We start from the raw sequence: 12943 nt of genomic DNA, 5'->3' as shown, positions 1-12943 counted from the left end.
TAAAATAAAAAAAAATATCATTCTGCTTTATGTAGGGGGGTTCATTGATATTCTGTGCAGTCACACTGCTATTATAATGTATGTGTTGAGTGGTCATATTTCCAGCAGTAACTGTAATGTAACCAATAACTGTGATGATATCCAAGGACATCACCTACCTCATCGTACTCCTCTGGGCAGCCCACTGCTCCGTCCCCTGGGCTGAAGTGCACATCGTAGAGCTGGGGCTCTGTACCTGCAAACACATACAGAACAAAGTCAACACATTGCTATTATAAAGACAGAGCCAGACGTAATTAGGTAAGCAGAGAAAATAGGGTCAACTCAAAGTAAACAAAGATTTAAGTTAGTGCAGTGGTATTCACATTGTTTGTCTTGTGACAACACTTCAAATCTAATGACACAACCATAGGCGGAAATCCCAGGGGTTACGGGGGGGACACGACCCCTCCATTCTGGGAAAAGTATGATTTGTCCCCCCCAATATATCACTATGTAATTTCAATAATATTAATAATACGCAATGAAAGCACTTGTGCTGATTATAGACACTTATTAGAGCGTTTTTAAGTTTCAAAAGATTGCGACCCCCCGCCCTTTGCCTCACAATGGTTTGATCCACTGCCAGTTCCTTATCTAGATACGAACAGAGGGTTCGTATCTACTTTCTGAAAGGCACTCAATGCACGTAACTGACGTGAGGTTAATCCAGTCAATCGCGCCATAGCAATGTTTTATTTTTATTTTTATGTTGGCAGGGTTTACACACACACTAGCTGAATTTGCAGAGCTAGCGGGTAAACATTAACTATTAACCTATTCCATTTATGTGGCGTCGTCAAAGATGGAATCTTTGCTATCGTCAGTTTATTCCAAGATCAGCATGCAGCTATAGTGCTTCAAAGTCCCTGTGATAAGGTCACTGATAAATTGAACTCCCAACTGAACAGAACTACACTCTCTTCTACCATTGTCTTAAATATCTTTAATGGTCTCGTTGCAAAAACTAAATTGTCGCTATGGGACTTTGAAGCACGTGTGCTGATCTTGGAGTAAACTGACAATAGCAATAATTATAGCAAACACCACAGAAACAGAATTGGTGCTCGCTAGCTTTGCAAATTCAGCTATTGCTGGAAGCCAGCCAATATGAAACAAACTATATTAAAATTACAAAAGGTTGCAGCATATGTTGTGTAAATGGTGAACTCATACAGCTGTCAACTCTTGTCACTGCAATCCGTTTCACATTTGCTAGCTACCTTTTAGATCGAAGCCCATATAGAATTATTGAAGATAAGATGATGGAAGCCCATCTCCTACTGTAAATAACCAACACACTCTGTCTGTGTGTGTGTGTGTGCGTGTGCGTGTGCGCAGCTAGCCAGCCTGCCAGGTAGAAAAATGTCAGAAAAAAGTAAAAAGACAGACATCAGAGTATTTTTCAGGACACCAAAACGCAAAGCAAGAACCCTAGTAGCCTAACACTAGTTGATAAAATGTTCATTAGAAAGAAGTGAAATGCTAATGGATGTTTCACAATGATGCCATTAGGCAGATCAGGCAACAGAGCTGGGGACAGATGGGCAGGGACAGACTGGCAGAGACAGAGAGTCTCAGGTAAGTTTGTTGAGTCTTTGTTTGGCAACATTATGAAAGGTTCTACATTTTTTAACTTGTAAAATAGGGACATAATTGGAAAATGCCATGGATACCCCCACTCTCAACTTAAACTGGTGACTGAACTAAGATTTGTTTAAGGCAATGGTATTGCTGTTGTGATTAATTGTGTAGTTTTGGGTACTGGTAGTTAGGAGTACGGCAAACACCTTATTTATTTTCTAGGAGACAGACTGTGAGGCAGTGAGGGTGGTGAAAGGGAAAGAGCCAAGGAGAGAGACTTCAGAGGACAGTGTCACAGCCACGGCAGGACCAGGTGTCAACCTTGTTGCCAGCTGCACCAGTATAGGGGACAGTGGCACAGCCACGGCAGGACCAGGTGTCAACCTTGTTGCCAGCTGCACCAGTATAGGGGACAGTGGCACAGCCACGGCAGGACCAGGTGTCAACCTTGTTGCCAGCAGCACCAGTATAGGGGACAGTGGCACAGCCATGACAGGACCAGGTGTCAACCTTGTTGCCAGCTGCACCAGTATAGGGGACAGTGGCACAGCATTGTCCAGTTACCTCAGTGATGGCACAAAACCATATCAGCCACACCCACAATTTTTAGAACCTCAAACTCTTGCCAACAAAGTGTTGACGTTTCAAGAGAGATGGTTTTGCGATATCCCCTGGCTACATTATAATCCATCAATAAAAGGAGTGTTGTATTCACTGTAGTCAAGGGTTTTCAAGCCAGCCATCTATTGGCCAAAGAGCAGATGCTGCCTTCATTAGTGCAGGATTTAGCAGATCAAAACTGCCAAACTCACCGCCACTGTGTAACTAACAGCACATCAAAACTGCCAAACTCACCGCCACTGTGTAACTGTAACAGCACAATCAAAACTGCCAAACCCACCGCCACTGTGTAACTGTAACAGCACAATCAAAACTGCCAAACCCACCGCCACTGTGTAACTGTAACAGCACATCAGCTGAATCCGTGTCCAGTTATCCAGTGCGTGGGGTAAACAGCAGAAATGACGAAAGCTACCTTGCACTGTATGAGAAAGCAACAACATTGATTGAATCCATTGAGACACACTCAAGACGATTTACTGGCAAAGCAGTGGATCACTATAGGGCAGAATTTTTTTAAGTGTTGGATGGTGTGGAGGTTCAGTTTGGCGACCGTTTTGACCAGGACAGTCTAAACATTCTGTAAAAGTTGGAAAGAGTGCTTCTCATGGGGGAGTTGGATGAGTCTATAGATCAGTACCCTGAGCTGAAAATATATTCTCTTTCAGTGCACTCTCTTTCGCAACAAATACCCCTGTAGCAGCAGTTGAGAGGCAGCTGAGGTCCTCAGGAGGCTTCCAGTGGAGGTGCGGGGGTTGGTTGACCAAGTTGAGGTGCTGATCAGAATTTTGTCTGTAATGTACATAAAGACAGGCTGGACAGTCTTGAGGGAAAATATCTGCCAGCAATTTGTTGGATCCATTGAAACCCTCAAACATAGGTTTGGTTCTTTTGTTTAGTAGTGTGTATAGCAGTGGTTCTCAACCTTTTTTGAGTACTGGAACCCCTGCATATTTTGAGGAAAGGCAGGCAAGGTTTTGAGTGGTCCTCAGGGACCTCCACCCCCTCTATATTATATGTAAAGTTAGTGGAATCCTTGTGCTGCTGAATACGTTCATTACACTTTTTTATTTCATGGACCCCTTGTCATTACACCAGGGACCCCTAGGGGTCCACCTACCCTGTTTGAGAACCCCTGGTGTATGGTATGATATTTGTTATTTTGTTTAGTAGTTTTTAGTACATGACAGTACACTGCCTAATTATTTATTTCATTTTATTTAAAATTGCATACTTTGTGTGACATACTTGTCCATAGCTGTTGTTTGAAGAGTTGAGACACTGACTGAACAATAACTAAGTATTTCTGAAGGATATTTTGGTTGATTTGTTTGGGTTTTTCATTTAAGTAGTTATCTTGCTTTTAGAACTGTACTTATTCTGAGCGTTTTGTTCTTGTAAAGATGTTGTAATAGACTCAAACCAGTGGCACATATTTAATGACTATATAAATTATTCAGAAAAAGTTTTTAAAAAAAGGTCAGTTCAGTGCGTAGACCAACTTTGTGCTGGTTCTCAATGGAGATTCTTTGAGATGAGATCGCACCATGTTCATTGTATTTATGAAACCTGCACCCATTACCACCTACAGGCCTTGCTTGGTATTGCTGGTTGTAAATACAAATACCTGCATCCATACTGGACTGATAAGGAACACTGCTATAACTATTATTAGTAGTAGTATTATAATGATTTAAACATTTTAACAAGTTGGACAACACTTCATTTAACTACTGTACCTATCAATTATCCAGTAGTAGTAATTATGGTTCCTCAATATACATTTAACATATTACAACATAGGCTATGTGTTACAGCACTACTTTTGGTGTCTCCCTCAGGAATTGCTCTTGAGAAAATGTAATGTAATTGTCCCCTCCAAAGTTCATATCAGATTTTCGCCCCTGGACACAACCTTATATTTTCAACAAATAACCACAATGAAAATAATTATCAAAATGAAAAGAAGCCAACATATACATTTTCTGGGATTAAGGAATCAGAGTTGATTCCTGATTGAGCAGAGTTGAGCTGTTGGAAATTTCGCTCCTCACTCCACATCCTTTCCAACTGCGCCGCTAAAAACCCCTCCTCGCTCACAGGAATTAAAACTGACGCTCAAAATTTGCTCAATTCATTAAAATCTCCATTTAACACCCACCTATTTTTGTGACTACCTGGACAAACAATTTGGTTTTGAAGTATTGAAAACAAATCATATGATTGGAATACAAAGTATTTGAATAAACATGAAAAGGTGACTGTAAAAAAGCACTCATCATTTCAAATAGGCTACATGTGTTAAACAGCACATGAACACTAAATAGGTCAGGAGCTAGACAGGTAGCCTAAGAAGGAGCCTATTATTTAAATTCTATAGTCTACAACTAAATACAGTGCCTTGCGAAAGTATTCGGCCCCCTTGAACTTTGCGAACTTTTGCCACATTTCAGGCTTCAAACATAAAGATATAAAACTGTATTTTTTTGTGAAGAATCAACAACAAGTGGGACACAATCATGAAGTGGAACAACATTTATTGGATATTTCAAACTTTTTTAACAAATCAAAAACTGACAAATTGGGCGTGCAAAATGATTCAGCCCCTTTACTTTCAGTGCAGCAAACTCTCTCCAGAAGTTCAGTGAGGATCTCTGAATGATCCAATGTTGACCTAAATGACTAATGATGATAAATACAATCCACCTGTGTGTAATCAAGTCTTCGCATAAATGCACCTGCACTGTGATAGTCTCAGAGGTCCGTTAAAAGCGCAGAGAGCATCATGAAGAACAAGGAACACACCAGGCAGGTCCGAGATACTGTTGTGAAGAAGTTTAAAGCCGGATTTGGATACAAAAAGATTTCCCAAGCTTTAAACATCCCAAGGAGCACTGTGCAAGCGATAATATTGAAATGGAAGGAGTATCAGACCACTGCAAATCTACCAAGACCTGGCCGTCCCTCTAAACTTTCAGCTCATACAAGGAGAAGACTGATCAGAGATGCAGCCAAGAGGCCCATGATCACTCTGGATGAACTGCAGAGATCTACAGCTGAGGTGGGAGACTCTGTCCATAGGACAACAATCAGTCGTATATTGCACAAATCTGGCCTTTATGGAAGAGTGGCAAGAAGAAAGCCATTTCTTAAAGATATCCATAAAAAGTGTTGTTTAAAGTTTGCCTCAAGCCACCTGGGAGACACACCAAACATGTGGAAGAAGGTGCTCTGGTCAGATGAAACCAAAATTGAACTTTTTGGCAACAATGCAAAACGTTATGTTTGGCGTAAAAGCAACACAGCTCATCACCCTGAACACACCATCCCCACTGTCAAACATGGTGGTGGCAGCATCATGGTTTGGGCCTGCTTTTCTTCAGCAGGGACAGGGAAGATGGTTAAAATTGATAGGAAGATGGATGGAGCCAAATACAGGACCATTCTGGAAGAAAACCTGATGGAGTCTGCAAAAGACCTGAGACTGGGACGGAGATTTGTCTTCCAACAAGACAATGATCCAAAACATAAAGCAAAATCTACAATGGAATGGTTCAAAAATAAACATATCCAGGTGTTAGAATGGCCAAGTCAAAGTCCAGACCTGAATCCAATCGAGAATCTGTGGAAAGAACTGAAAACTGCTGTTCACAAATGCTCTCCATCCAACCTCACTGAGCTCGAGCTGTTTTGCAAGGAGGAATGGGAAAAAATTCAGTCTCTCGATGTGCAAAACTGATAAACTGAACGACTTACAGCTGTAATCGCAGCAAAAGGTGGCGCTACAAAGTATTAACTTAAGGGAGCTGAATAATTTTGCACGCCCAATTTTTCAGTTTTTGATTTGTTAAAAAAGTTTGAAATATCCAATAAATGTCGTTCCACTTCATGATTGTGTCCCACTTGTTGTTGATTCTTCACAAAAAAATACAGTTTTATATCTTTATGTTTGAAGCCTGAAATGTGGCAAAAGGTCGCAAAGTTCAAGGGGGCCGAATACTTTCGCAAGGCACTGTATATTGTGAAGCATGGGACCAGCAGCATACCACCCTGCATTCCACTCCTGGCTTGCTTCTGAAGCTAAGTAGGGTTAGTCTGGTCAGTCCCTGGATGGGAGACCAGATGTTGCTGAAAGTGGTGTTGGGGGGCAAGTAGGAGGCACCCTTTCCCCCGGTCTAAAAAAATATTCCAGTGTTTGGGGACATTGCCCTGTGTAGGGTTCTGTTTTTCGGAAGGGATGTTTAAACAGGTGTCCTGACTCTCTGTGGTCACTAAAGCTCCCATGGCACTTATTGTAGGGGTGTTAACCCCGGTGTCCTGGCTAAATTCCCAATCTGGCCTTCACACCATCATGGCCACCTAATCATCCCCAATTTGCTCATTCCTCTCCCCTGTAACTATTCCCTTAGGTCGTTGCTGTAAATGAGAACATGTTCTCAGGCAATTTACCTGGCAAAATATGTGAGTGCAAAACACTAGGCTGGCAGGATCATTTAAAAATGTTGTTGTATTAAATCATTAGTCTATAAATTGTGGATATATGCTGTGACTTACTTAGAATTAAATACAAATGAAAAAAATGCCTAATTAGCATCTGTCTACAGTGCCTTTGAATTAACTTTTAGTAACACGAGTTTGGCCAAAGTCTGTGGCTTCTCAGCAGCTTTTACCCCCAAGGCATGAGACTCCTGAACAGGCAATCAAATGGCTACCTGGACTATTTGCATTGTGTCCCGCCACCCCCCAACCCCCTTTTTTACACTGCTGCTACACTCTGTTTATCATCTATGGATAGTCACTTTCACTAGACCTACATGTACATATTACCTCAATTAGCCCGACTAACCGGTGCCCCCGCACATTGACTCTGTACAGGTACCACCTGTACATAGCCTCGCTACTGTTATTTTCACTGTAATTTAACTTTTCTTTTTTTTTTCTTTACTTATCAATTGTTTACCTAATACCTATTTTTTCCTTAAAAATTGCACTGTTGGTTAGGGCTTGTAAGTAAGTAAGGCTTGTAAAGTAAGCATTTCACTGTAAGGTCTACTACACCTGTTGTATTCAGAGCACGTGACAAATAAACTTTGATTTGATTTAATTTGATTCAGGCTCATGCGATGATGCCTGGAGAGCAGTCCAGCAGTCGAGAATACCCTCTCCATGCTTGCAGAGCCACTGGGGAAGCTAAACACCCTTAGAGTCACTCTTGCAAGGTTGGGCAGGGATATGGAGTTTTTTCTTTTTCTTTAGGTAGGCCTATTATTTTTATGCAAAATAATCCTATTCAGGCATATTGGGCCAGATTCAATGCTAGTTTCAATGCTAGTTAGCCTATTGTATAGATAATAGAACGAAAATGAACAAAACTTTAAGAGATCAGATTTTTTGTTTAGAAATTGTTTACAATGACACACTTAGCTAGCTACCCACCTCATTCCTTTCTGTTAGCATGTGCACGTAGTACACCATCATCCTTTCGGGATACGTGTCTTTAGTTTTCAGATCCCACAATGATTCTTTAGTTGTGGATTTTACATCACCGCACTCCCTCTCTTGGTCCTCATCTTTGTAAGTCACCTTGATTTTGCGCCTATGTTTTTTTAATCAGTTCTTTATGAAAATATTTAGAGACCTCCATGACTATAGCTAAAGCAAGGGGCTATAGCAGCACACAAGTAGCCTACAAATGCATGCTGGGCCGGGCATGCCCTGAGCTCGTGGAATGAGCGCTACTGGAGCAAAATTGGAACAGGCAAGAAGGCTGGAAACTTGCTCCGCTCTCTAGTAAAATTAGGCACGTTCTGCTACACTCACATACTCTGGTGTCAAGTTGGCTGGATGTCCTTTGGGGGCTGAAGAAATTTGGCTTGTCACCTAAAACTCTCACAAACTTTTACAGATGTACAATTGAGAGCATACTGTCAGGCTGTATCACCACCTGGTACGGCAACTGCTCCGCCCACAACCGTAAGGCTCTCCAGAGAGTAGTGAGGTCTGCACAACGCATCACCGGGGGCAAACTACCTGCCCTCCAGGACACCTACACCACCCGATGTCACTGGAAGGCCAACAAGATCATCTAGGACAACAACCACCCGAGTCACTGTCTGTTCACCCCGCTATCATCCAGAAGGCGAGGTCAGTGCAGGTGCATCAAAGCAGGGACCGAGAGACTGAAAAACAGCTTCTATCTCAAGGCCATCAGACTGTTAAACAGCCATCACTAATTTATATATTTGTATGTACATATTCTTATTCATTCCTTTACACTTGTGTGTATAAGGTAGTTGTTGTGAAATTGTTAGATTACTTGTTAGATATTACTGCATGGTCGGAATTAGAAGCACAAGCATTTCGCTACACTCACATTAACATCTACTAACCATGTGTATGTGACAAATACAATTTGATTTGAAGTATGCAATTCTGTTCTTCTGAAATAGGCTACATTTTCTCAATTTCATGTTTCTTTAGACCTGTCTAAAATAAATCCTGATTTATTGTGATGGTGTAGGCGATAGCTGTGTTTGAAAAGCCATACTGACATACTGTATACTACATACTATTAGTTCATTTTAGTATACTGTAAATGGAACAGTATCCTTTCAGTTGAACGTACTACCTCTGCCGGTCTACTGGAAGTTGATGCTGTTGTTATGCAACCTCTTGCTAGCTAGTTAAATTACTAGTTAGACATTTTAAGACTTCGGGTGTGTTCCTAAATTCAATCTGGAGTGCCAGAGTGCGCTCGTAAATTCAGAGTTGACAGATTGTCCGTTTGTAAATTCAGAGCGTATCGCTCTCGGAATGCACACCGGGCGCTTGGGCCGAGAAGTAGGGTTGATTTGAGCGTTCTGATCTTACAACACCCAAGCTAACGTTGGCTAGCTTGCTAGCTACTTCCAGACACAAATGTGAGTGACCACTGACCATTTTACTCGCCCTAGAAGAGCTGGTTAGGCAGTTTTCATGTTATCCAGCTTTCTGTTAGCAGTTTTCATGTTATCCATGACTAACTATGACTAACTGTGTTGCTGGCAACAATTTAATTTAGCTTTTTTTTCCAATGGTAACTGTCACTGACCAAATTCAACCGGTGTTGAGTGCCCATAAATTCATTATTCTGCTCTGGTAAACTCAGAGTGCTCTGAAATCGGAGTAGATAATTATAAAAGATATATATATATATATATATTTAACCTTTATTTAACCTTTATTTAACCAGGTAGGCTAGTTGAGAACAAGTTCTCAATTACAACTGTGACCTTGCCAAGATAAAGCAAAGCAGTTCGACACATACAACAACACATGGAATAACAAACATACAGTCAATAATACAGTAGAAAAAGTCTATACAGTGTGTGCAAATGAGGAAAGATAAGGGAGGTAAAGGCAATAAATAGGCCATGGTGGCGAAGTAATTACAATATACCAATTAAACACTGGAGTGATTGATGTGCAGAAGATGAATGTGCAAGTAGAGATACTGGGGTGCAAACGAGCAAGATAAATAAATAAATACAGTAAGGGGATGAGGTAGTTGGATGGGCTATTTACAGATGGGCTATGTACAGGTGCAGTGATCTGTGAGTTGCTCTGGTAGCTGGTGTTTAAAACTAGTGAGGAAGACATGAGTCTCCAGCTTAAGTGATTTTTGCAGTTCGTTCCAGTCATTGGCAGCAGAGAACTGGAAGGAAAGGCAACCAAAGGAGGAATTGGCTTTGGGGTGACCAGTGAGATATACAGTGGGGCAAAAAAGTATTTAGTCAGCCACCAATTGTGCAAGTTCTCCCACTTAAAAAGATGAGAGAGGCCTGTAAGAGGTACACTTCAACTATGACACACAAAATTAGAAGAAAAAAATCCAGAGAATCACATTGTAGGATTTTTTATGAATTTATTTGCAAATTATGGTGGGAAATAAGTATTTGGTCACCTACAAACAAGCAAGATTTCTGGCTCTCACAGACCTGTAACTTCTTCTTTAAGAGGCTCCTCTGTCCTCCAATCGTTACCTTTATTAATGGAACCTGTTTGAACTTGTTATCAGTATAAAAGACACCTGTCCACAACCTCAAACAGTCACACTCTCCACTACACTATGGCCAAGACCAAAGAGCTGTCAAAGGACACCAGAAACAAAATTGTAGACCTGCACCAGGCTGGGAAGACTGAATCTTCAATAGGTAAGCAGCTTGGTTTGAAGAAATCAACTGTGGGAGCAATTATTAGGAAATAGAAGACATACAAGACCACTGATAATCTCCCTTGATCTGGGACTCCACGCAAGATCTCACCCCGTGGGGTCAAAATTATCACAAGAACGGTGAGCCAAAATCCCAGAACCACACGGGGGGACGTAGTGAATGACCTGCTGGGACCAAAGTAACAAAGCCTACCATCAGTAACACACTATGCCACCAGGGACTCAAATCCTGCAGTGCCAGACGTGTCCCACTGCTTAAGCCAGTACATGTCCAGGCCCGTCTGAAGTTTGCTAGTGAGCATTTGGATGATCCAGAGGAAGATTGGGAGAATGTCATATGGTCAGATGAAACCAAAATATAACTTTTTGGTAAAACCTCAACTCGTCGTGCTTGGAGGACAAAGAATGCTGAGTTGCATCCAAAGAACACCATACCTACTGTGAAGCATGGGGGTGGAAACATCATGCTTTGGGGCTGTTTTTCTGCAAAGGGACCAGGACGACTGATCCGTGTAAAGGAAAGAATGAATCAGGCCATGTATCGTGAGATTTTGAGTGAAAACCTCCTTCCATCAGCAAGGGCATTGAAGATGAAACGTGGCTGGGTCTTTCAGCATGACAATGATCCCAAACACACCGCCCGGGCAACAAAGGAGTGGCTTCGTAAGAAGCATTTCAAGGTCCTGGAGTGGCCTAGCCAGTCTCCAGATCTCAACCCCATAGAAAATCTTTGGAGGGAGTTGAAAGTCCGTGTTGCCCAGCAACAGCCCCAAAACATCACTGCTCTAGAGGAGATCTGCATGGAAGAATGGGCCAAAATACCAGCAACAGTGTGTGAAAACCTTGTGAAGATTTACAGAAAACGTAGTATTGAGATAAACTTTTGTTGTTGACCAAATACTTATTTTCCACCATAATTTGAAAATAAATTCATTCAAAATCCTGCAATGTGATTTTCTGGATTTTTTTTCTCATTTTGTCTGTCATAGTTGAAGTGTACCTATGATGAAAATATTTTTTTGCCCCACTGTACCTGCTGGAGCGCATGCTGCTATGGTGACCAGTGAGCTAAGATAAGGCGGGGGGGCAATACCTAGCAAAGACTTGTAGATGATGACCTGTGGGTAGTATATTGGGCATTAGTGACGAAACAGATGGCACTGTGATAGACTGCATCCAATTTGCTGAGTAGAGTGTTGGAGGCTAATTTGTAAATGACATCGCCGAGGTCGAGGATCGGTAGGATGGTCAGTTTTACGAGGGTATATCTGGTAATATGAGTGAAGGATGCTTTTTTTGCGAAATAGGAAGGCGATTCTACATTTATTTCTGGATTGGAGATGCTTAATGTGAGTCTGGAAGGAGAGTTTACAGTCTAACCAGACACCTAGGTATTTGTAGTTGTCCACATATTCTAAGTCAGAACCGTCCAAAGTAGTGATTCTGGACAGGCAGGCAGGTGCGGGCAGCGATCAGTTGAAGAGCATGCATTTAGTTTTACTTGCATTAAAGAGAAGTTGAAGGCCACGGAAGGAGAGTTGTATGGTATTGAAGCTCGTCTGGAGGTTTGTTAACACAATGTCCAAAGAAGGGCCAGAAGTATACAGAATGGTGTCGTCTGCATAGAGATGGATCAGAGAATCAGAGCTGCTGGGTTGGCGCCCCCCCCCCCCCCCCTTGGGTTTTGCCGTGGCGGAGATCTTTGTGGGCTATACTCAGCCTTGTCTCAGGATGGTAAGTTGGTGGTTGAAGATATCCCTCTAGTGGTGTGAGGGCTGTGCTTTGGCAAAGTGGATGGAGTTATATCCTTCCTGTTTGGCCCTGTCCGGGGGTGTCCTCGGATGGGGCAACAGTGTCTCCTGACCCCTCCTGTCTCAGCCTCCAGTATTTATGCTGCAGTAGTTTATGTGTCGGGGGGCTAGGGTCAGTTTGTTATATCTGGAGTACTTCTCCTGTCCTATTCGGTGTCCTGTGTGAATTTAAGTGTGCTCTCTCTAATTCTCTCTTTCTTTCTCTCTCTCGGAGGACCTGAGCCCTAGGACCATGCCTCAGGACTACCTGACATGATGACTCCTTGCTGTCCCCAGTCCACCTGGCCGTGCTGCTGCTCCAGTTTCAACTGTTCTGCCTTATTATTATTGGACCATGCTGGTCATTTATGAACATTTGAACATCTTGGCCATGTTCTGTTATAATCTCCACCCGGCACAGCCAGAAGAGGACTGGCCACCCCACATAGCCTGGTTCCTCTCTAGGTTTCTTCCTAGGTTTTGGCCTTTCTAGGGAGTTTTTCCTAGCCACCGTGCTTCTACACCTGCATTGCTTGCTGTTTGGGGTTTTAGGCTGGGTTTCTGTACAGCACTTTGAGATATCAGCTGATGTACGAAGGGCTATATAAATACATTTGATTTGATTTGAAGAACGACATCATTGATGTATACAGAGAATAGAGTCGTCCCGAGAATTGAACCCTGTGGCACCCCCATT

At 42.2% G+C, this 12943-nt stretch overlaps 1 protein-coding gene across 2 annotated transcripts in view; it reads right to left on the bottom strand.

Annotated features, from left to right (window-relative positions):
• Positions 1 to 12943, bottom strand: part of LOC110499073 (rab11 family-interacting protein 3) — a 124781-nt gene that overhangs the window by 70073 nt on the left and 41765 nt on the right. For both annotated transcript variants that reach the window (XM_021575951.2, XM_021575952.2), the window contains exon 3: positions 159 to 235. In XM_021575951.2, the coding sequence (XP_021431626.2) occupies positions 159 to 235 (77 nt within the window). The remainder of the gene's footprint in view (positions 1 to 158; positions 236 to 12943) is intronic.

Source organism: Oncorhynchus mykiss, chromosome 20 (assembly GCF_013265735.2).
Source record: "Oncorhynchus mykiss isolate Arlee chromosome 20, USDA_OmykA_1.1, whole genome shotgun sequence".
In the NCBI taxonomy this organism is placed as follows: Eukaryota; Metazoa; Chordata; class Actinopteri; order Salmoniformes; family Salmonidae; genus Oncorhynchus; species Oncorhynchus mykiss.
This window is presented reverse-complemented; position numbering and strand designations above follow the sequence as displayed.